This window comes from Hippoglossus stenolepis, chromosome 8, assembly GCF_022539355.2.
Source record: "Hippoglossus stenolepis isolate QCI-W04-F060 chromosome 8, HSTE1.2, whole genome shotgun sequence".
Lineage (NCBI taxonomy): Eukaryota > Metazoa > Chordata > Actinopteri > Pleuronectiformes > Pleuronectidae > Hippoglossus > Hippoglossus stenolepis.
This window is the reverse complement of record NC_061490.1, coordinates 21,272,328-21,297,659: the sequence shown is the minus strand read 5'-3', so window position 1 is coordinate 21,297,659 and position 25,332 is coordinate 21,272,328. Positions and strand designations below refer to the sequence as shown.

Below are 25,332 nucleotides of genomic sequence, written 5' to 3'. Positions count from 1 at the left end.
AAGGGACGCCTCGTGGAACCAAATATAACATCTGCATTAGAGAACGTGCAGGGTGGGAAGGTGTCAGCAGCTTTGACGGGCTTTCTGTGTAATTAGAGGTTCCTTGTACAAGTGGTATGAAGTGGTCTGTGTTGTTTTAGCTTGGGAAGATGTGCTGCATTGTTTACTTTGATGTCAGTCAGTGTTTTACAGTGAGTTTGGGATCTCACATGAAACAGAGAAGCATATTAAATACAGGATTCCTAAGTTTTCTCAAACTTAATGCACTTTAAGAAGTTGTCTGCACTGCATCCGTCATGATCCATCGTCTGCTCTGCATGTTTTATTTCAATCTGTGCTCATTAAATGCAGCCAAACGCCACGTGTTGTACTGTATATATCATCTTCTGTTCTATCTTACACATATTTATGTTTCTTTTGTAAAATTTGGCTCCATACTTTATTTTACTATATTTTTTAGTTCCTGAGCATTGTCCCTGTCATGTAAAAACAACCGAGTCACTAAATCGTCCCAGTTGGAAAGAAACTAGGGATGAAATTGATTGACTGAAAACAGTGAAATATTCAAAAGCTTACTGATAGATGGCAAACTGTTTCATTCAACCCTGATATCAGATGTGATGTGGAAGTGATTAAGGCTGAGTGCTATTTGAAATAGCTGCCCCTGCTGTTGTATAGTTTGTTTTCACAGCAACAAACCTCAACGTCTCATATTGTGATTGCCTTTTTTATTACAACCAAACTTGTGCAATTCGTTTATGAGGTCTTAGATAAAGCATGTTGACTTGCAGGAGCTGTTTTTCTTTTCATCTTTAGTAGGCTGCTGGAATCAGAATTATGTTTTTTGACATGATGGATGGAAATGTGGAAACTTACTGTGCGGAGATGGGGGGGACGCTTCTGGTCTCATACCTCATACTGTTTGATGGATGGATGTTGTCTGAAGTTCCAGACGGTACCATAAGTGTGTACACTTTCAACATGGATGGTCCCAGTGGGAATCAAACTCCTGACTGTGGAAGTATATCGACCTCCTGTGTGGACACTGAGCTCTTCTCCTCCCATTTTTCAAACACGAAAAACAAAACAAAAGTCTGAAATATTCCCAGAGGGCTTTACTTCATGGTTTTATTTTATTGGAGTTTTGATTCCAGCATCTGCCAGCACAAAATGATCCAGCTTTATTGTTGTATAGTAAACCATGTTTGAAGCTCGACTGTGGATCAACACAATGTGAATTCCCACCTTGCTCAGTTTGGAAGCAGCTTAATTAGCAAGATGCTGCACATGTGTTGTCTTTACAGCATCAGTAAAGGTGTTGGGTTCGGTAATGATGGAAAGTGGTGATGTTGTTCTCTCTTGTTGTTTGAACGTAGAGGTTTAAAACCCAGGCAAACTTCTTCTCCGAAACCTCAGCAAGTAAGAATGCCATTTATATAATGGTGCTAATAAATCCATTGAGTTTAAGATACTTTAGAATCAGGTTTATGAAATATAAATTGTGTTATTGAGGTCAAATTGCTCATTTTAAGGGATTCACCATGTTGAGTGCAGCATCTTAAGCTCACAACCTTATTTTCATGAGCTTCTTGTTCCAAAAAATATGACGTCCGTGTAATTATTCATTGACATGATATGAATCTTTGGTTGTGAAGATGCCATCTCTGACAGTGACAGAGACACTTTGTTGTTTTTCTTAGAAGTGCAGAAACACTTGGTTCGTGTTTGTACTGTGCTGTGACAGTGGCAGGTTTTTTCCCTCACAAAGTATCTTTGACACGAAGCTGGTGTGCATGGTGTGAACAGCCATGTTTAATTTATGCCTGTTATCAAGTTAATTAGTTACAGAGTTACAGCAAAACAGCAGCGATGCTCAGCACCAGTTCAAAATCAAAAGCTTCAGCAGAGTGTTTTATACATTGCATTTCTAATGGTTTTGGTCAGTGTTTACTGGTATCAAAACTCAGTAAACCTGTACCACCACAACCCCATCAGCCATCCCGATGTTTCGCCGTACTATCACCACATGCCAAATCTTTATTAAAAAGTGCATGATAAATATGAGGTCTAATTAGTCTCTAATTAGTCGTAAGCTACAAATTGTGCAGCTCAACAGTTGATCTGTGTGTGTGCGTGCGTGCGTGCGTGCGTGCCTCTCCTGAGCCACGAGGGCCACTGAGTCCGAGCCCGTCTCTCAGAACTGTGTTTACAATGAAGCAGCGCACTGATCTCACATCAGCTAATTAGCTACAAGCACAGTGAATGGGAATTCTCATGGCAGTTTACCACAGCTACACATATCTGGACTTCATTATGTTCCCTTACTTTTCTGCTATTTTTCTGCAAACTATCCACATTTTTAGTCAGATTCATTAAAGTTGTAAAGCCAATAAACAGAACAGAGATTGTCATCACAGGAAGCCGATCCTGAGCTGCCACTGAACGGGATGCAGCACAGCATGTCTTCTCAGGGAACAGATCCTGCGTGAGTCCAAAAGTATAGATGTCAGATGCAGAGCACCAACTCTTAAGTCATGAGGGAAAAACCCCAGTGTCATGTTCTTTGTGATTCACTCCATGGGGAAATCTCCCTTGAATTTGGTTTTGGCAGTCATTTCATTTTGTTTGGGAAGCACCTAGTCAGACTATTCAAATAATAGCACATGTTCCATTCAGAAGACTGGAATCTCCGTCTCAGCTCTGGATCCAGACCTTTCCCGGCAGCAGCATCTCATTTTACTGTCTTTCCCTCTGTGACGCACGTTTTTTGTTTTTTTAGCTGAGAGACATTTCTTCATCATATCTTTGCTGTTTGCCAAATAGTTGTTTGCCAGTGTGTCGTCCATTGAAATTGTTAAACATGGACCTTGTTGGATAAGTCTTTGCCGTGATGGATAACATGAGCTTTAAAACACCCTCTAGTGTCTCTCCTGCCTGGTCTGCCAGTGTAATGATTCTGCAAATCCACAGTTTGAGTCATGACTTTATGTTGCAAGGTGGATTAGAGAAATGTTCCCACTGCTGAGTTCAATGTATTTCATTAGGGTTAATATTAGCCTTGAGCAAATTTAGCTAGCCCTACAGGTGTGATCAAAACTGTCACTAGACCAGGAATATAAGTTTATTGTGTGATACATCTGTTTGTACATCTTGCCCTAACTTTAAAGGTTTAGTTTTTGGGATGTAGTGGCATCTAATGGTCAAGTTGTATATTGCAACCAGCTGAATACTTCTCACATCGCAATCCGTTTTCAAATGTGAAGGAGAACCTATGGTGGCCTTCAGGTCACATAATGCCTTCTCTAGATCCAATACTTGGCTTTACACTAGACACCTCATGGAAGAAGACCCCTCCAAATACAGAGGGCTCATTCTTACAAAAACACAATTATTCTTAATTTGAGCTGATGATATTCAAAAGGAACACATAACTGAATATAAATCTGCCATAATCATTCACACTTGACACTTGAAATAGAGTAACAATTCACATTTACATGTGTTAAAGTGTTAATTGTGTAATGATATTTAACACATATTTAAGGGCTCAGGAGGCTGCATCTGCAGTGGTGGTGGTCGGGTTACTGCAGTTTCATTCTTCAGTCTCTGTTACAGAATCGTAGCGGCACTACTCCAGTATTTGTCCGTCAAAAAGTGACCGACTGGCTTCCACCTTGAGATGCTGCACCTGTCACTACCAGCAATCCCCTTCTCCCACCCGTTCTTTCAAGGCTTTTCACAAATTTACATAACAGCCCCTCTCGCAGCCATTGGCAATCTGTGCCGATGCACCTTTGGAGAGTTTCAGTTTGTGCTAATAGGAGGCAGCAGATGTGCATCCAACAGACTGAGAAACACAAAGAGTGGTTGATGAGAGCCTTGAGTTTTGAAAACACACCGATCCATCACAAAGAAATACCTTTGTCCTTGGAGTGCGAACGAGGCAGATACACATATTCAGTCGAACAGAACAGGTTCATATTACACAGCCAAAGTTTGCTTCTCATGCTATACTTTGTGATTTCAGCCACTTTATTATTGATGAAGCGTTTGATAAAGGTCGTGTTTCCTGCTGTGACTTTGAGTTTTCTGCCTTGAGAGTCAAACTATGGCTCTGAACAGGAAACCCTGCTGACCACTTCAGGGCCCACGCTGGTTCAGAAAGACAGGCCGAGCATTGAAATAATACCGGTGTGATGTCCTTGTGATGTTTTACAACCTTACATGGAAGCAATGGAAGATTTCCAGATAACAAAAGTATAGCAGTTATTATCCCTTTTAGAGAGTTGATGTGGAAATTTTTATTTTGGCAAAAAACAGCTAAATATTTCTATGCTACAGTGTGCGTCACTTAAATGATCTGGCTGGTGTTGAACGACCAGCAGTGCGTGACCTTTTAACCTACAGTCTTAGTATTGAATATTGTACGTCTGGTCAATCCCTGATTCATTTTAATCACTGGCTCTGTGTTCAGTTCATCGATCTTTTCCTCCCAACAACCAGCCAATTATTTCAACCAAAGAACAGTCGGTGTCCTGTCAGATCATGTCGGCAGTTTTTGTTCCCCTGAAAACGAGTCATTCATCCAGCTGCTCTATTGGAGAAGCAGCTTTAGCGGTGGTATCCTCAAATACGGCTACAGCTATTGATTAGCGCTCTGTGTGTGTGTGTGTGTGTGTGTGTGTGTGTGTGTGTGTGTGTGTGTGTGTGTGTGTGTGTGTGTGTGTGTGTGTGTGTGTGTGTGTGTGTGTGTGTGTGTGTGTGTGTGTGTGTGTGTGTGTGTGTGTGTTGTGGTGGTGATGGGTCGGTATACCAGCTACGGCTATGTGACCTCACTCCTCCCACACTTTGACCCTCCGCAGCTCACACACCAGCAGCGATGTGAAAACACAATGCCAGATATTTGTTTCCCTCCACTGGAATGAAAGCTTCCCTAATGTGTCACGGAAGAAAGCTGTAACAGATGTTTCCATGGAGTGCGAGTTTGATGGAGTCTACATTTTTACATGGAAGTTAAGACTAACTTGTAGACGAGGAGATGACGATTGAATACATAGATTAAACAAAGACTATAAAAATATTACTCTAAAACGGATTTAATCATTAGTTTCAATACCAACGGCAATAAATGCATCTCTTAGCCTGTTTTAGCATCAGATCAAAGCTGATTAATGCTGCCATTTCTTTCTTTGATGATGCTCTTAAAGTCCCGGTTCCCTGGCAGGTTTCATCATAACATTATATATTTATTTCCTTGGTTTGCATAGCACGGTTTTCAGTTTGTAACGTTATTTAAAAGAAGCTGAGAGGGACATAGAGTTCTAACATTTCCCCAATCCCAAGTTTTATGCGAACGCTTTTCCCTATTAGTTTTATTCTTTTTCTTTCAAAGCAGCTGGGGGGGGGAGTGAGACGTTATAAAAGATGGAGTAAGTTTCAAATGAGACCGAAGACATTTTCAGGTTTTCATCCTGCCAGACAGAACGTTCAGTCAGGACGCAGTCAGACTGGCACTGGATATTTTTGTTCTCTCTGCTCTTTCAGAGGAAAATAATTACCTTTGTGAACATATTTCCATCTCAAGATCCTTTGATGCTTTGCCCTTTAATCGTATTTTGTGCTTGTTTTTTATATTAATTCAGTAAACAAGATTCATATTTGTTTGTGTTAATGGGGGAAAACGCTGTTAGAAAGCTGTTTACTGGGTTCTCAGATTCGCCGCCATACTCTCGATAAAGAAAAAAACTACAAAAGAAAACAACAAAGGTGGCGCTAATGCAGATTATGTTTTATCTTCTGATCTACAAATGTTTTTCCGTACATAATGCTTTTATGTGTGGTGCAGCGCAAATGCGAAATCACAAATTAAACTGGGATAGTACCTTCAAAATTATTTAATGGCACATAATTCACTGTAATCAAAGCTGTGCTCTCTGACCTGTAGTCGTGGGTTTAGCGACTTGAAGCACAGTTAGTCTTTTTATAGGAAACTAGGGTTGTTCTAGTGTGAGAAAGGGCTCCAGCTTTGTACTATTTGAGGTGTCTGTAATGAGCTTCTTAGGCTGAGAAGATTTTCAGCTGGAGGCCTCGTCGCAGGTAATCGGATTCGTGTTGTGTTTTTTTTTCCTCACAGGCTTATCTGAGCCTACCTCTGGAGAGCGAGGAGTCTCTTGTAGCAATAATAGAGATGACATCGTGTTACCGTGAAATCCAGGGAGGGAAAAATCTAATTCGGGTCTTTCTGTCCATCTTACGGCAGATTGTACCGAGGGAACCGGCTTTTCGGTGTTTGTTTTATTTTTGCTGAAGACAAAAGAATTTAATGAACTTGTCTTTGCCGACAGAACTTGATTCAAGTATACATGTATACTCACAGCTGCATTACTTTTAAAAAGCTTATTTCAACCCATTGTTCATTTGTACACACACACACACACACACACACACACACACACACACACACACACACACACACACACACACACACACACACACACACACACACACACACACACACATCGCTCACACTGTGAAAACAAAACCATCCCCTCTGTCACTGCTGGTAATTGGCACATAATGTAATATTCTGACTTTCAGGAGCTTATGAGCCAATAGTAGCTGTACTAGTACACTGCTTTCTGACTGAAAAAACTAAAGTCTGCTCTTCAAGGCAATAATATTATGTTCACTGGAGCAGGGGTATTCAGTAAAATAGGTCCAGATAGAGAATATGTCCTCAAGAAAAAGAGTGGAACAGCAGAATATCTCACTAGCGCTGTGATTCAGTACAATATATGTATGTATTTTGAAAAAAATAGACGTATCAATGTTTGTGTGTTCAACAACTAATTGTCAAATCAAAGAAAGTACACTGCAGTAATATTTTAATGATATTTATTGTCAGTTTTCACATTCAACTGGAGGAATTTTTCAAAAGTACTCTATAAAGAAATGCCATCATCTTTTTCTTGACAGTGACCTCTGCACTCGAGGATGTTTATGACAAATAGTTATGGGAAAAAAACTATAGTACAATATTTTCTGTTTAGATATTCATGCACTTATTTGAAAAATAACGGCAAACTTCCCCTGACACGCTGCCAAGTTAATTGCAACCGTGTTTCTATAAAGATGTGTCACTCAACTCTGGGCTTCTTAGCTTTTCTTCATCCCTCACTTGCTTGTCTCGCTCCATCACTTTCTTTTCACTGCATCAAAGACAGTTGCCTTCTTCTTTGCAAATTGCATAGATCACTATTTTCATTATCAGGGGGAGGAGAAGAGAGCATCAATTAAAAAAAACGAAACTTTCTTCTCTTGGATGTGGTTTTATCTGCGAGAGTTGCTTTTCATCTGCGGACACATCATTCAATCTTTGATTTGGGAGGAGGAGTAGCTGCAGGGGAAATGTCAATCTTATTGTTTATGTGTGATAATTGCATGTTTGTCCTTAATCCCGTTCTGATCAATAAGCTCTCATTGCCTTCGCCTCGAGCTACAGCAATGTAATTACATCTGGGTTCTGAGGAGGGATGTCTGCCTGTCAGTCGACTGACCGCTGTTCCTCTCCTCTGTTTATGTTGCAGATGATGAAGTTCGCCTGGGACAACTACAAGCTCTACGCCTGGGGCAAGAATGAGCTGCGGCCTCTGACGAGAAACGGCCATATTGGCAACATGTTTGGTGAGTGTGAGCATTTTGATTAAGGGTCTCGGGGTCATAGGTCATTCAGTGGTCTTCCGTTTCTCTCTGGAAGGTTTCATGCACAAAACTGGAATAAGACTGATTATTTATGGGAAGATATCTTAATTGTGTGAAGTGGCAGAAGCTGCTGATTTCATACATTTTAACGATAACGATTTCTCTTAACATAAATATGCTGTCAGCTTGAATTAGGGGAATGAAGGGATTTAACAATATGGAATTTTGGACTGAACAATTGATTTCCTTTATTATAAGACGTCATCTCAACTAAATAGAATCAGCAGTTTCTTAGTTTGACCGGAATGCCCTCACACAACCGTTTTCAACAAGCTCTGACAGGCTCTGAAGCTTTTTCTGCACGTTCACCAACAGCAAGGAAGAAGTTTATTTGAGGCGCAGGAGTAAATATTTGAGAGTTTGTAAAGTGAGGCTGAGAATCTAAATACGACGCGTCCTCCCCTCAAGGTGAATGAAATAATGTTGTTTTCCTCGGTACTTTGGAAAAGGATACAGGAGTTCATTACAGCACAAAAACAGCAATTTGTATAGTGCTTTAAGTTACAGTCTACACATCACAAAGAAACTAATCAAGCCAAGTGAGGAAAAACAAACCATGCAGACTGCTCTTTAAGAATCTGCTGGCAATAAAGAAATCACTAAGGCAATATCAACCTTATGTTTGGAGACGCTGTGGAACACTGGTGTATTTTTTCCATAATTAGATATTTCAGATGGTTGTGCATAAGAGCGATGTTTTCATCCAGAGAAGAGCAATAGTGCAGCAGTGTGTTGGACACAGTCAGTCAGCTGCATGTTGTGTCTTTCTTACAGACAGTGTCATTTATATTTTATCTGTGTGGAGCTTGTTTCTCCCACATTTGGCTCTGTTGCCTTAATTCATACAACTATTGTGATATCAAAGTCATCATAGCTTAAGCGATTCAATAAGCAGAAAGTCGGTTGTAGTGTTTTTCATTAGCTGCACATCTTCAGTGTTTCAGACTGTGGCTCAGACAAGAAAAAAACACATTGTGAGATGTCATCGCTGTATCTGGGAAATTGTGATTAACATTTTTCTTCTATTTTCTAATGTTTTACGCACTCAATGATCAAAGTTGGTAAATAATAATCCTTATTTGCTACAGCTTTGTTTTTGTTGCAATCAGTTTTTTAACAAGTAGATTTTCTTTTGAGAGTCGAGTATTTCCATCACCCAGGCCTGATACTGAATTTCTTCACAGTTGAAAGGAGAAAATAACTAGCATACGAAAACACATTTAAAATACTTTTTCCAGTACCGACAGCCCGACTCAAAACAAACCGTGATGGAGTGAAGCTCTCATCTTCTTTGTCTGTTTTGAACTGTCAGGTGAAAGGTATCAAGTAGCACCTGTTTGCGCCTCAGTGAGCTTTTGTCACCGTAACGCTCTTACCTTTCACTCAGCATGTGAAACCTCGCTACCTGCCAGGCGTGTCACAGTTTCCAACAGCCTCTAATTGGAGCCAGATCCTGAGGGGTCCTCGGGTCCTCTGCAGTGGAGCGTATCAGTCACTTCACACTGCCGAGCCAGAGGGAAATACCACAATAAAGCCCCTTAATAAAAGGTGGATCAGCTCTTAATAAGAATTGGATGGTACTATCCGACTCGGTGCTGTCTCCCATACCTGAGGTCTCCCTCCGACACATCTGGAGGGATTTGGGATTATTAAGGCGATGATGCGAGCTGCCTTGAAATAGTTTGTGTTCTCTTTGCTCCTGTCACTCCCCCGAGGTTGCAGAGGTTTTAGCCAACATGAGTCCTTTTACTTTTTACCTTCTGTATATCATGTGAAGGCTGGTTTGGAGCAGACTTTGAAAGTCTGATCCTCTCTCTGACACTGAAACATTCAATGAGTGAGCTTGTTTTCTTTATTTTCCATTTGTGTCATATCTTAAAGCAACACTCTGTAACTTTTACTGAGCAACAGCGCCCTCTGCAGTAGTCCCACTCAATGAACTAAAACACAACTGAGTCCTGGATATTACCCATGATCCCCTGCTTCCTGAACCAGAACTGCTGCTGCTGTAACAAACGCACCAAACTCTGTGTGGGATTCTTCATATTTTAAAAGTTTCCTGACCTGATTCTGAAAGTAGCAGCGCTACTCTCCCTATTACAAGTCAGTTAACCATCAAACTAACTTTTAAGCTGCTATTTAAAAAAGTTGTAGAGTGTTCGACCATATATCTAATACTTTACTTCAGAGATTGCGGTGATATAAATATAATTCAAATTGAGGGTTTGAACCAAGCTGTTAATGAGTTTGAGTTAAGGGAATAAGAGGAGTGATGATGTCACACCAAACACACATTTTACTGTCTTGTTTTAAATCACGAAAGAGCAAAATACTGTTATATTATATAGAAAAATATAAATATATAGACATTTTCTATCAAAAGTATTCATTTTAATTGGGTTGATATTTTGTTACAGAAAGTCTACTTTGTTGAATGGTTATTTAATATGCAGTAAGTAACGGCGATCTGTTAGTTTTACCTCAGGTAATGTCTTAAGATGACTTATCACGACATTTTCTACTTGCACCACTTGTGATGTGAGGCATCATTAGGAGGGAATAACAGCCGAGGACATAAGAAGCTAATGGACTGTACTGTTGTCAGTATTAAAACTTGAGGAATGATGGAGCAGCCTCGATCGTTCCTCAACGTGATGGAGACAGTTGCAGTGATTTGTTTGCGTTAAAGCTGCATTAAGCATTTTCAGTCTGCTGGAGGGCAGAAAGGCTCCAAAACAGACTCGCTGCAATGAGCCTTGATATCAACTCATAAAATTGTAATGGCGGCATATTAGCAAACAATCCCTGTATATTACTTACTGATCCAGTACCAACTGCTTGTGCTTCAGCTCTGGTTTGGTCCGTTTGAGCTGGATTTATATATAACGAAGAGGTTAGATACATATGGTGTATAGATTTAGACTTGTGTCAAGGTTTTGAATTATATCAAAACTGATTTCAATTGATTATTTATAGAGATCAGAGCCCTGGTTTTTTATTTTGTTCATTTCATGTCTACATCACACTTTGCCTGTCATCAGCCACTCATTTATTTGGACTGTCTGCTACTTTGGGCTATTATAAGTAGACCCAACCCATATATTGGTAAACACAGACTCATCAGCATCCACATTTATCTTTGCCAATATCATTCATTCTAAAGAATAACAATACATTTCCCCCCAAAAAAATAGTTTATTCTCTAAATTCAAGTTCTATATATTTGGTTCTATTTGGGTTTTCTTTTATATTCATCATTATATATAATAAAGTATATAGCCTTAGATAACGACAGCTAAGGAATCATTGACAATTAAAAAAATATATACATTGCTTACCCCTTAACATTTGTATTAACCCTCAGTAACCCATAAAGGTTGGGCTGTACTTATGGTATCTATAGTGTATAGTCACCTTTAAATTTGAGTAATTGCTGGCTATGGTTTTATGTGGAAGGATGAACATGAGAGCCAAAGTTATTCAACCTCACAAAACACGAGTAAAAACTAAATGGTGGGAAGCGTTTCAAATGTGCAGTGAGATGCAAACTGGTGCATTAACTCTCAGTGGGATCAGCAGCGCTCGCAAACCTTTCACATTAGAGGAAATTATTTAAAGCAGCGATATTAGTCAGTGGGGTGCCAAAGTTCTCTCAAATAAAATGCCAGAAATCAGATTGATGTGGTTTCTCAGAGTGCGCTCAGCTACAGTACAGTTAAAATGTGTGTTTGTATTTGTTATGAATCCGTTTTAAATATAAAGTGTTTTTCCCAAAGCAAACATCTCACACTGAGGCCACACTTTTTAAAAATATTTCTGCTGTTAAGGGGACAAAGCTTTCTCCCACTGAATAGTTCAGTCCTCGTCTTCTTGCCACGTCTATCTGTGTCGTGCAGATATCCACTAAACACGGTCCCATAATTCAGATCTAAGCGATAGGCAAACAATAAAGAGCCACAACAGAGCGGGCTATTTGTCTTTGGCAGCACGGCAACGTGTGGGGGAAGGGGAACTACTTCCCTCCACCCTACGGTTAATCCCATCAGCCAATATATAACCATTCATTATAAATCGGGCATCATTTTTTCCTGCTCCCATCCCTCCTTGTTTGTTTCCCAGCGAGCGAGGGGAGTCAGGGGGCGGGAGACAGAAAGGGCATCATGCTAGTGAGTAAATGTCACAGTGTGAAGAGTGGTGTGGGGAAGCCAGGTATGAAATTGGATGCTGTGTTCTTTAATTTAATCCCCAGAATAAACAGAGATGCGGCGTGATTGGATCGACGGTTAGCGTTGTCGTCAGGAGCTTGTCAATATGCCGAGAACCACCAGAACATCCTCGCTGCTCCGCAGCACAAAGCAACACAAACCGAACCGTGGAGAGGAAGAGGCGCGAAGCTTTCCTCCTCAAACAGCTTCTCTGGCACATTTTCACTCGACTGTAATCTTCCTTTGAGTCTTTCCCTCAACCCCCCATTCCTTTCTATTTTTACTGTAATCCCTCTCCTCTCTTCTTTGTCATGACCCTCAAGGCTGAACGCAGCTCCCACTTTACTCTTTACTCTTTCCTCTTAACCATATTTGATAGTCTTTCTTACATTTCCCCTTTGTCATTTTAAAAGAAGTGTCTTTAGAGCCTATTAAAAGTTTATTTTGCTCCGGGCAATTATAAAGAGAAAACCGGGCTATTTACTGCACTTTCAGCAATTCTGACTTCTTGAAAGATGGCTACAATAAGAGCAATTAACTAGAAAAGTTGAAATAAATAAATATTTTTTGATTTGTGAGGATTATATTAGCATTATTTTTATGTTCAAATATTGTAGTATTGTAAATTCTTGGATTTCTGATGGGTTAAATATCAATCAAGTGTGACAGGAGCTTTTTTCTGGTAGCTTTACCTTCTGTTTCCCTTTGATGAGATTCAATTATTGTCAAATATTAAATCTCCTGGATGATTATGAAATAAAGGAGGGCAAGATGATGAGAGCAGGTCAAGTTCTAGTTTAGCAGGACTGATGAATACATTTGCTTCATCTCATTAGAGCCCAATTTTATAGAAATTCATGAACTCGGTGCCACAGAGGAGCAGTTGTCACTATCTTCTGTATTCTCAGTACCTCTAAGCATTAATGATATGAGTTAGGAGTTTAAATGCAAAGGCTAATTGAAGCTCAATTCTATTCATTAATGATAACTTGACCTTGTAGGAGAAGTCAATCCTTCTAATGATTAATATACAAAAGTATGTGGTTAACTCAGTTTGCAGAATGTTAATATCATTATGAATTTGTGAATATGTTATGTTTAATTTGCTCATTATAAACTTCATCAATATATTGATTTTCAAGCTTGAGAGCGGGATCATCTGTGACCCAAGTGGATTTTGTCTTTGCGTAGTTTAGTATTAATTATATCATATTTACATGTGTAAATAACTTTACGTATTAGCTTCAATATTTGGTGCTGATGTTATCAGCAGTTTACACCGGGACTGAGCTCAATCTCCAGAGGGTCAACTGGATGATGTGTGAGACGTCTCGTGTGCTGCTCCCGACTCTCTGCTATAATACATCTCTAAGAAGGAACAAACGTTTATAATGAGGATGACGCGTCTTCACTTCCATCATATAGGTGTTGCCATCTTGAGCTTCTGAGCTCATTTGGAGCCAGAATCTGGGCAGTAATTATCATGGTGTGGAGCTGCAGTATCAAAGTCCCGCCTGTACATGGGCTCGACCAATCATGACTCAGTCTCAGCTGTCAATCATGACGTTTCACCCCATTTTTATAGGAACATCAGAAACATGAGCACTTGAACATACATCAGTGTTATAACGAAAACCTAAAATGACATTGAAAAATGCAATCAACCTGAACTTTTTGCTTTTACTCTGGCCCATGTCCCATCCATTAATATGGAGGAGGTTGGTTTTGTGACTGTTACTGCAGCCAGCCACCAGGGTGTGGACATCGAGCTGAAACTCACAAAACATGTATAACTGAGTTGAGCAGCAAATTCAGAGGATTTTTCTCTTTAGGTAATAATGATTAGAGACCACTCGCACACTGTCACTGTAAAAAAATACAGATTAAAGCCACTGAAAGAATTAACATCTGGAGGAGAACACCTCACTTCTTACAGAGCTGCAGAACTTACTGGCGTTAAGCTGTATCTTCTGCTTCTTACCTTTTTTGTTGTTCTTTCAACCTGTCATCTCTTTACCCGGATTAATTCCTACTCTCTCTTTTGTTTACTCCTTTTTTTATGGCTCTACTAAAAAAACGTTTTCTGTCAGCGAGATCAAGAGAGGTGGCTTTTTGCCATCATGCATCATGTGGAGGCAGATGACGGGCAGCGAGGTGTGACAGGGTGAGGAGAGGCTCTCTTTATAGCGCGGAGCAAAGGAAGAGGTGATGATGTTGAGAGCTTTTAATGATTTCAGGCTTTTGAAAAAGACTTAACTCACATATGTAGATATGAGCAGATTTAAAATGAGTGTGGGAAAATGATGCAAAGTCGTTTTGGGACACTAGTTTAACCGTAAGACTTGCAAACCTAAGCCCTCAGTGCAGTGAATCATTTTCAATGTTTGGCTCCCAGAGCTCTCGTGACCTACTTTTATGGTGGAGAGCATTAACTAGAAGTATCAGTGGTGATGGTTCTGTTTCCCCAGCTTATCTCAGAGCACGACAGCATGACGCCCTCAGCCTTAAATTTAAATGATGTTTAACACCAACCGGGCATTATTCTTAAAAGGTTATTTATGGTACATAAAAGTACTACACATCTACGATTCTCCACCAGAAGATGCTAATCCTGAATTTAAAACCTCTCCTCCAGGCCAGCAAATGAATTTAAGCAATGCCAGTCTTGAAAAGAGTTGTCCTGCTTTCAGTATAATTGAATACTCTGCTTTCCTTTAATTAAACTGTGTTATTGCCACTTGGTGATATGTTTCTGTCCATTTCCTCTTGACTGAATATACGAATCACCATGTAACTGGAAGTGAATCAGGCCGGACAAATTGTTTATGGTTTTAATCTTTTGTCATCACAGAGCTATAAGCGAGGCTGTTTTCTCTAATCTGAACGGAAAGCCGATTCAGTAAAACTCCATTGTAAAGAAGGAGGGTTTATCGCTCTTGGTCAGTCTCCAGGATGCATTACTCTTCTTTTTCCTTTGTTGCCAGTCTGGGAAAAGGCTCCAGAATGGGTCTCTTACGTCAACTCTGTCAACCAATTTCGACTCGTTGAAACCTTGAAAGTATTTTCTGTGCCCTTTTGGCTACAACGAGATGTGAGAGGGAGATGAATTCTCCTCATGTGCTAACCTTGCATAAAGTAGTAGCATGAAACTTTCAGAATAGGTGACACAAAACAACTCCTCACCAAGACACACAAATCAAATCCCTCCTTTGTTGTGTCAATGCTCTTCAGAAAAACAAGGTCCCTCTTTCAGTGATGTGAGTCACCATGGACACCATGTTTGGCTTTGCATTTCAAAATCTCTGAAATGCTGCAACGTTGGATAATAATTTGAGAGATTTTTTCAGAATGAACAAGTAGAGCACATACTGTTTCTCTACCAAGGCCCAACAACCCCACACATGGTTGTCTAGTTAAATACAGAAGAAAAAAGGGAAGTGGTTTGATAACCTAAATTATTTATATGTCATAAAACATAGACAATGAAAGTACAATAAACTGTAAAAATAGTATTCGAGTTTGGGATGTGATCAGAATGCCTGTTTGGTTCGGGTTGGACTTGATAACTTTGGACTTGATAACTTTTCTCTTCTCTTACGTCCCAGGCCCCTTCCCTCCCACACGTTTGGCAGGAATCGGTTTTGTAGTTTTTTGGGAAATAAGCTAATTATCTTTCTTTCCAAGAATTAAATGAGAAGATTAGCCCATGTCTGTAAATACGAAGGTAGAACCAATTAGCTTAAGTTAGCATAGAGACTGGAAAGCTCATTAAAGCTGTTTCCAGACATGAACTCCTTAAAGTGTCCAAACAGGAAAAGTTCTGGAGCACCTGACTCGGACATTAGCTTCTCCGATGCAGCCCCTTTTCAGGAAACATGTCCAGACTTAACTGCACGTGTAAAAACAGCTTGATTCAGATGTTATAATGTGTCTGTGTCTTCAGAGGGTCACAGAAAAGGCTACAACAGAAATCGTGCGCTCGCTTCTTATTAGAGCTCTTGCTTGCTATATCACTTTCTGCAGTTTCTCTGGAGCGAGAAGCCGCGCGGCCCCAGAGCCTAAACGCAGGATTAAAGAGATGTTCATCCCTCTGTGAACGTCATTACTCTCGTGCCTACATATGTGGGTCACTAACTGAAGTGCACGGCACATTAAATGCCAAGCCAAAACCACAGGCCAACAGATGCTGGGGACGAGGCTTGTGTTTGTAATTAAAAAAATAGAGAGAACGTTACACTGGGTGTCACAGCTGCCCCTCCCTCACTCCAGAGGTTTTTCATCAACAATAGAAGTCTGGGTGGCTGTGAAGGGGGATTGGCCACAGGCTGCAATTCACATTTTTGCTCTCCTCCCCTCTGCAACAAGCGAGACTGCCTTAATCTTATGATTATATAACCCGTTGCTTTTTTTAATTTTGTGCCATCCCCCACTTTACCCTCATTTTTTTCCTTTCCTTTTCCCTCCCTATCCCGAGAGGTGCAATTAAAGAGCATCAGGTCACTGGTTTTTGCTGAGAGCTGTCCTGGAATGCGAAATGAGCCACTTCCAGCAGTTCAGGCTGAACCTCTCACCTCTTCTCTCATCGTGTGCCCGGGGACCATTTAAAACCAGTAGCGTTTATTAGAAAATCCCAAGGGCTCTTCAGATGATGTAAAGCTCTGCCATGTGCTCCTACATGGCGGGGAACAGAGGGGGGGGGGGGGCTTGAAAACTTGATTTAGCTCAGATCAATGGCCTAAATGATGAAGCCCTGTATATTTATTATTTAGTCATCTCTGGCTGTTTTTTTACACGGCAGCTGTTACTTGAGGGTTCTTGGTGAAAGTGATGAGGGATTTTGATCAGTTTCCACTGTCATCATTATTATTATTATCATCTTGCACAGCAAACAAAGCACCAACAGAGCTTCTGAAGATATCTGCTGAGGCAGCTCGTACACAAAGACAACACTCCTTACAGGGAACTCACAACAAACTCATCGCACACACATGCATGTACACAAACACAGGACTAAGTGAGACTCAACCTTGAGCGCCCCTTTCATTTGCAAACTCCTCCTCCTCGTATTATCTAAAGAACATTTTTATTAAAAGCATTCAGCTGGCAAACACTTCCACTAACAATTGCCTGCTCTCTTCTCCGCCCACATATTAGACAGAGCGGAAAGGTTTTTTTCCCCTCATTCGCAATTACCTCACAGCGGGCCCTGCGCCTGGTCTTGAACGCAGCACTGAGGATGTTGCAGGGAGCAGGAGAGAGAGAGTGGTAACGTCCCTTATCATTGGGGTTAAACGAAGGGCTACGCACACGGTGCCTATCACCCCCTGTCACATTAGAGACGCAGAGTGAAGAGTTGTCACCATCCACCACCCACTCTCGCATTTCTTCCCCATCCATTTCTGTATCCCATGGGCTCCATCATCGGTAGAACTCATCTGTCTCCATAGCGACTGGTGGGTGACAAATCAGGATCTGACCTATCCCCCTTCTGGAGAGCACATCCCGAGTCGATTTGTTCTGGAGCCGATGAGGCCACATATCAGCATAGGTGTTTTTGATCTTTCTGTAAATATACCAGTGAAGGATGGGAGATGGTTTACTCATACTGCATTATCAGTAAGATGGGACCAAGACTGGATATATTACAGAATCATAAAGATTAGATAATAATACATTTAGAGAAATAAAAACATTTTCGCTTGAGTAAAGATGCTATGAAACAATAAAGCATGTATTACTCTAGTTGTAAAATATCTGCAGATGCTATTGGCCTGAGTCTTAAATGGGCCGGGCTGTGGTGCATGTCTTGTTTGTTGAACAGTGTACATGGAGTTTGCTCTTTCAAATCTACTGTGGTGTATTTTCAGATATTGAGGGGTACATTGTTAAATCTTCACAAGCAAACATATTAATCCAAAGTCATACATATATCCATATGCAGCATCTTATATTAATACATTCTGCATCCCATAGATAATATATTCAGGTTCTTATTAAAGTTACATCAGAATTGTCACCAATTATATAAAAGAGATGTTGTTTATTAGTATTTCAAAAAAAGAATGAAACTGTTTTTGAGAGCCTTCCTAAAGATTGTCGAGGCTGAGCCTTGGAGTTTGTACATTATATGAAAAACAGTCGACAATAAGAACAGATATTTGTTATATCTCTAAGGCAAATTGAAAGTTGAAATTGAACATAGCAACTGTTAAAAGTTAAATATAAATACAATCAAAGGCTATCGGTGATATGAGAATGAATGTCCCCTTTGAGAAGAGCCCGTTATTGGGTAAAGTTATTCTCCCCACGTGTGTACTTGCTAATGTTGGAGCTGGTTCCCACCAGACGTTTCTTCTCATTTCCACCCGGGCTGAGTCATCGGCTGCTGCCGCACACTCAATACTATTCATACAATTTTATAGATATATATGTTATAAATGTCTGCATCCTGCACTTTCTTAGTCCATAGTCTTGTCCTTCTTGTTATATGACTCTATGTTTCTATTAAGACACAGGAAAAGCTCCAGGTTGCTAAGGGCCTGTGTGGCCATATCCTTGGAAGGGACATTATGAACTATTGATTGCGTCCACGCACAAAGATATTGCAGGAGTCACCTGTTATAAATTACCAGCACCATTACTGTCAGTCAACATCAAACCTTTATGCCCAGTGGAGAAAACAAATGTAGTTTTTATTCAATCTTTTATGAAATCAGTCAAAATAAACACCAGGGATATACAGTACATATAGTGTACTTGAGAAAAATGAAATGATCTTGAATTGTGACATAAAGGAGGTCGAGAGCTACTGGAAAAGATGCACTGGAGAACCAGTCAATATGATAACTCACGTAGTAAATAATGAGTTATTTCATTGATTTCAGAAAAAAAACAAATACAAATAATTAAAAATGAAAATAGGACACTCAGAAGCATATGAATAGGGGCTATAAGACACTGCTTATATATATATATATACAGATAAATGTGACGGCCGTGTTTTGCTCTCATCAACCTTTTTATTCAGGATAAGTTGGGTAAGTTCCTCCAATGAACTCAGTAAAATTCAGAGATCACAATAAGGAGGGAAATAAATCACCCTAACTGCGATTGCATGCTGGAGCTGTTAAGGTGCAGGCAGATGAGGCACTTGACAGCGAGCCTCTGATAACTCACTCTGGGGGCGATCCTGTGCTGCATCGCTCTGCGTCTGCTGGCACCGCAGCTGCGACAAGTGCCTGGAGATCCCAGCACACGCGAACTGGGCTCAGAGGCATCAGGCTGAGTCACTGATGTCGCAGTGTTGAGATCACAAGTGGTTTTTTATAAGAATCAATTGCTACGGCATCGAGGAAAGATACGAAGGCTATAAGAGAAAAGTGGAGTTTAGAAAAGCAAGTCAAGGAAGCAGAGATCATGACCTCAACCAACTTGGGATGTTTCATAGTTCTTATGATCTCTCAATCCAAACTGTCACCATCAAGTCATTTCATAACAGAAGACAGGTGGACCTCAAAGTGGAAGCCATCTTTTTTTATTATCCTCGCCACCAAATATCTGCTCTTCCCTTCTCGGATTAGAACAAGTCTCCCTCAGCGGGCATGAACACATCATCAAGCCTCTGCGCAGGGATTATAACCAAAATGATGAAAAAGACTGGTTGCAAAATGTATGATGAAGCAGGAGGATTATAGGGGATTTCACTCTATTCTACTGTAATGATTCAATCGCCGGCTGATGGATACAAGGGCCAAGGTCAAACATACCGCATCCACCCTTCCGTTGTGTTGCTCCACTGCATTCGTCAGTGTCCCCTCAGTGTTTATGTAATCTGTGCTCACTGATCAGTCTGCAGCGACGACGTGGAGCCCGAGACACTCTGGCGATGACGTCTCTGCAGCGGGAGACATGTCGCTTGGTGTGTAGTAATCAGAGTTTGGCAGTTTTAATCACAAGCGTTCCCTGCCAAGCTTTTAAGCTCATGGAAGCAGATTTTGTTTCATTCACTTGTTTTGGGACTATTAATACCCAGTACTTTTTTTTTTAGCTCTTCCTTATTACAGCCTGTCAACACTCTCAGCCTTAATATTTCACTAAGCCGAAGACTCTCACACTAACTCCTCCTCTAAGTGCTGAGGCAACCACTCGTCTTTTCATTCATAATTCTCGATCCACTGTGACTCATCAGACTCCCAGGCCTCTCTGTGACAATCCACCGTTTGAATTCGGCCTCAGACTCCTTTTCTCTGTCTCCATGCTCATTCATCATTCACCACAAACTCTTCTGTCATTGCCTTACGTGTTGCATGAAAACAGACGGTCCTGTTTACATTTCAGAGTATTTTCTTTCTGGATTCCTGACAGACAATAGTTGTTGTCTTGCTGCTTCACACACCAGCAACCCACAGAGCTGAGATCATTTTGTTCCTGCAGTGAACATCATAGCTCGAGCCATATGGCTCTAGGTGCGGAGCAAAGACTTAACAGCTGCACAGGTTGACCTCTGCTGCCTGCAGTGTCTTTAAAGCTCCTGCGCACATGCACTTTTACCTTTGCACTTTTTGTGTGCATGCTGTACTATCCAGGCCTGCAGAGAAGAAAACAATCTCCTGTTTCATCGGCATGAAGGTGGGGCTCAGGTTCTCCACGCTGCCTCTTTTGGTGGTTAGGAGAGAGGGAGGTGGTGACGAAATGAATAAGTAAAAATGCATGAAATAAATTTCCTCTGTTGTGGTATCCTGCCGCGAGGGTTGTGAAAACTTCAGCACGTACAGTCTGGGCCACACTTCAGAGATGGCGTTGGGGTTGTGAATGGTGCTGACAGCCTCTGGAAACTGAAGAGGGTGACACCGGAAAATAACAGGAGGAAGGGCAGACCAGTGAAATGGAAATTGATATTGAGTGAAGTGGACAAGCGTTTCAACTTGTCTAAATCACATTCCTCCAGGAAATATTCTTCGAAAGTTTGCATCCACGCCGTAATTGAGTGTGAAATTGCTGCAGTACCTTTCAAAATGCAGTACCTTTCAAGTGGTCTCTAAATGGATTTTTTTTCTGATTGATTAAAAATGTGGCATAGTTCACATCTTTCACTTAATTAAAATCTTCATTTTTTAATGTTCCTGCAGTTTCGTTTAACCACGAATGCCAGAAGCTATGATTATTGCTTTGCTGCCTGATATAACCTGACAAAGTTGAACTGTCCTCTAGACGAATTGCTAACTGGATGAACAAAATACCAGAATTCATATGAACAAAAAGCGAACACACACACACACACACACGTATAACGTACGTAGCACACACACCTCGCTAACCCCAGGTTCCTCCCCTTCCTTTAAATGCCCGCGGGGCTGCACAAATGATGCGGAGCGGCTGCTCTTTTAAGATGGCTGGTTTAATTTCTCCGGCTGAAGGGTGCTCTTTGTCAACAGGTTATTATAGCTCTCCTAAATTGGCTGGGCTGCGCATCTTTCAGTGCACAACTAGTGAGCCATAAAGCTCTATTCAGATGAGATAAAGTCTGGGAGGCAGGGTGGGAAGCGCTGCCTTGTCTTATCCTCGGTGGAAATCGGAGATTAAACTTGCAAGGTAGATTTCTATCAAGGTTACACGTGGAGCCGGAGACAGAACATTTAATACGTTCTTAAACCTTGCTCACCCATCCTGCAAAAGGTTTTTATTAAATTCTGGGGATATTCTTTACTTTTTCTGTTTGTTTACTTTCTGGATTTAAGTTGACCTCACGACCGGCTGAATTCTCGCTGCGGTGCCACGGCTGAGTGTCTTTATCAACAGCCTAATCAGAGCCACTAGCTTTAGCTGTCGTGTCCAATCAGTTTTTGTGGGTTGACGGAGCATCAGATGTATGATCCCCCTCGTAGTGTGTTGGCGTGTCTGTTGATCAATGCAAGAGAGGGACTTCTGGGAGATGGAAGAGGCGAGGGGTTCAATAACACTGTGTGCGGGGTGTAATCTCATCTGAGAGGCTGTCATATCAGACAGGGCTGCCGCACTGACACGCCACGCACTCCCAGAGTGGCAAATTAGATTCCTGCAATTAGATTGACGTGTGTACCGCTCAAAGTCTGGAGCCCCATCTAATCATCTCTGGACACTGTGCGTTTCGCATTTGTTTCTGATTAGATTAATATGTGTAAAGGTGTGTGGATCGGCTGCTTAGTCTTTGACACTTTGGTAGTTTATTGATATTCCTTGTTGAAGGCAAATCTCAAATATCATTAGATTATGATTGGCATCTCATTAGCCATAATGCATCCAAAAATAACTGCACTGAACAGTAGAAAGATGCAGAGTACATACTCTTCTATACCATCCACCCATTGAATCTGCTCCAACATATAACACTTTCTTCCTTTCGTCCACCGCTCCACACAATTCCATTGGTCCAGTGTTTTTTTGTGTGTAAGTCTAACTAACAAACAGACAAAAAATGTAATTAATTCAGCAAATTTTGAAAATATGCTTTACTTAAAAATAAACATATTTTAAAATTATGATACTTATGAAAGCTCACAGTAGTTCAGACGTCAATGTGAGTCTGATGCCGTTTTCCTCTGACAAGTATTCAGCAGCTGTCAGGCGCAACCTACAGAGACCAAACACTGATATTCTTTAAGATAAACGATTCCAGCTGAGGCCTCTGGCTCAGTCTCCTCTTCCTCCCCCCTCCTCGTCAGACCTCATAATGGAAGAAATTCATTTTGACTCTGGCTCTAATCTGCCTTGATCTATCAATTCTCTCCCCCCTTCCTTTGTCTTGCCAAGCAAGTGCTATGACACTGAAAGGCACAACGCACCATTAGATGTGAGTCCTTTGGTTGGGGGAGTTCAACTGTGTGATTACCGTAATGGTGAAAATGGAGGGAGAGAGCGGGAAGGAGAGAGGGATGTGTGGGGGCGAGATAGGATGAGATCCAATCAGAAATAGTTTCCTCTAATTTTGTCCATGTGGCCCATTCTGGGAACTAACCGGTTGTGCAGTGTGATATATTTTTTTGGTAGTATATGTCCTCACATGCTAAGCAGGAGATTTATCTGCACAGTACTGGTATCCATGGTAGCACAGCAGTCTTATACAGATGTATCCACAGAATAAATGAGTCATCTTAATTTTTCAAACATTCCGTTCAGACATTTCACAAAATGATCTTTTTCAAATGACAGTCCGCAAATGACAATCCTATCATATTATACACGACATCACTGAGGTATTATAGGCACTACTGAAGAGTAGAAGAAAATAGAATAGAACAGAGCAAAAAAAATGTAACTAGGTTTTTCAGTTATTTCATCATATCATAACTGAAAGCTCCAGAAAATTCACCAATGAACGTTTTTGGTGAGATAGTTTCACAACTGCTGTTTCCAAGGTCAGTAATTAAATATCAGCTATAAAGGAAAACCAATATGTCCTCAAAATATAAAATATAAACCCAATAAAAATGGAGATCAGGGATAGCAGGTGTTTAGTCTGTTTATTTACTGTTCTAACAAAATCTAGTCAACAGGACTTTTACTATTAGTTAGTATGGACGTCATGTGACTGAAACACATGACGTCATGGGCGGGATGTCACAGAAAGTCGGGGGGGGGCAAATGTCAATCAGAAGCCTTCCCCCTTGAAATTGAAATCTGTCATTAATTAAACAATGTTCCTAATTGGTATCAAATTATGTTTGCAATGTATTCAATCAACACAACATGCATTAACTTGTTGAAAATGTGTTTTACTTGTCCCACTTTATCAAATCTGATTGATGCTCTGGGACGTTCATATATAAATGTAATTCTTCACTGGCACAGCTCAAGAGAGTATGACTTCATAACAGCCCGGGATACAAGTCACTGGTCCAGCAGTTATCTGTTGCGATTTCTCTTCACTGAGAGCTGGGGCTGTTTTCTGAGTCGTCCCACCTCCCTTCTTTATCTCCCACTGCTCTCATCTGGACAGGGGTGCTACATCAATGTCTCATACACAACACAGCTATGCATTCTCCGTGAAGCGGGGTCAGCTTTCCGTAGCCTCATGATCTAAACAATGCGTCTCAGTAAACAGACTTCTTCTAACCGTCTCTGTGGCAGTCGTCTCATCCAAACTCTCTTCAAACACAGCTCATATTCTTGTTTGCAGAAGCATTTCAGGGCCGGTCGCTGAGTGATCTGTTAGCGCCGAAAGCTATCAGAATCCGTTGCACTCTTCCGAACACCATTCAGTGTGCAGTATTACTTGAGACTCGATCTTCTCGTCGGTTGATTTGAAGACGTGAAATACGTTGCAGGCACAAATAGTCCAGTGTAAAGAGAACAAAGTCAGTCTTGATTGAAAAGAATCAACGTCTAATGAGCCCCATGTATATCCCCTTGTACTGTGAAGTAACTGGAAGTCAGTGATAATCAGTGGGATTAGTTTCCTGCACTTACATCTTGTAGTAAGGACATGATAGGATCTGTAAGGATCTTATATTTGCAGCTGCAGAAGAGGGTCTTAGTGCAAGTTCCCTCTGACTGTAGATAGTCTCAGTGTTTACTTGCTTATCTATTCAAGCTGTTTGGGCCCTGCAGTCTGAAAAAACTTTTGTTTGGATGCCTGCAAAAGACAAGAAGCTGAAGCTCTGTATTAACAAATCACACGTAAACCTGTGCAATAAGACAGTTGATTTATAAAGGAAGTAGAAACTGTGAAATAGAGGCTATAATTGCTAAAAACCTTTCTGCCAAATTTAGCGAAGTTTAAAGACAGCCAGACATATTTTTACCTGGCAATCGCAAACCCCAACGCTACCTACACTTTCTGGGTCGTCTTATTAGCAGCTGCTCTAACAGTTAGCTTTTAAACCTTCGGGAACATTGGAAACAAAAATCTATGAGCCCTCTCAAATCAAGTCTCTTTCACTGTAATGCATCTCCATTTTATCCTCTCGTTTTTATTCTACAGAAGAGGTACTAATGAAAGAGAATCTGCCTCTACTGATCTGCTGTATCACTTACAAAATTGGATATGTCAACATTTGTAATAAATAGGTTTTATTAAATAATATTCACATTGCAGTGCAAGAAATCATGGCTTGAAATGTGTTGCTTTATGCTAATACGTTAGAAAGCAAAACAGCACGTTGACTAACCACACCAGACTGTGGAGGTCAAATAACAACATTATTCTTTTCTGTGTCGTCAAAACTAAATTAGTTTTGCGATTGAATAACGCTCACGTTTACATACACTACCATCATATGTCAAATTGGGGTGATTCTCTTCTAGGTTAAACGACAAAATACTTAGTTTATACCTCCATACACATGAACAAATAACGCTATTAACACTATGGTTAAGTTTTTGTCAGGCT

General features: G+C 40.7%; 2 protein-coding genes across 3 annotated transcripts in view; both read left to right on the top strand.

Moving 5' to 3' along the window:
* The window catches only part of LOC118113339 (B-cell receptor CD22), a 1,629,935-nt gene that overhangs the window by 651,668 nt on the left and 952,935 nt on the right, over positions 1 to 25,332 (top strand). The window lies entirely within an intron of this gene.
* The window catches only part of LOC118113363 (mannosyl-oligosaccharide 1,2-alpha-mannosidase IA), a 167,333-nt gene that overhangs the window by 68,409 nt on the left and 73,592 nt on the right, over positions 1 to 25,332 (top strand). For both annotated transcript variants that reach the window (XM_035163037.2, XM_035163036.2), the window contains exon 2: positions 7,587 to 7,683. In XM_035163037.2, the coding sequence (XP_035018928.1) occupies positions 7,587 to 7,683 (97 nt within the window). The remainder of the gene's footprint in view (positions 1 to 7,586; positions 7,684 to 25,332) is intronic.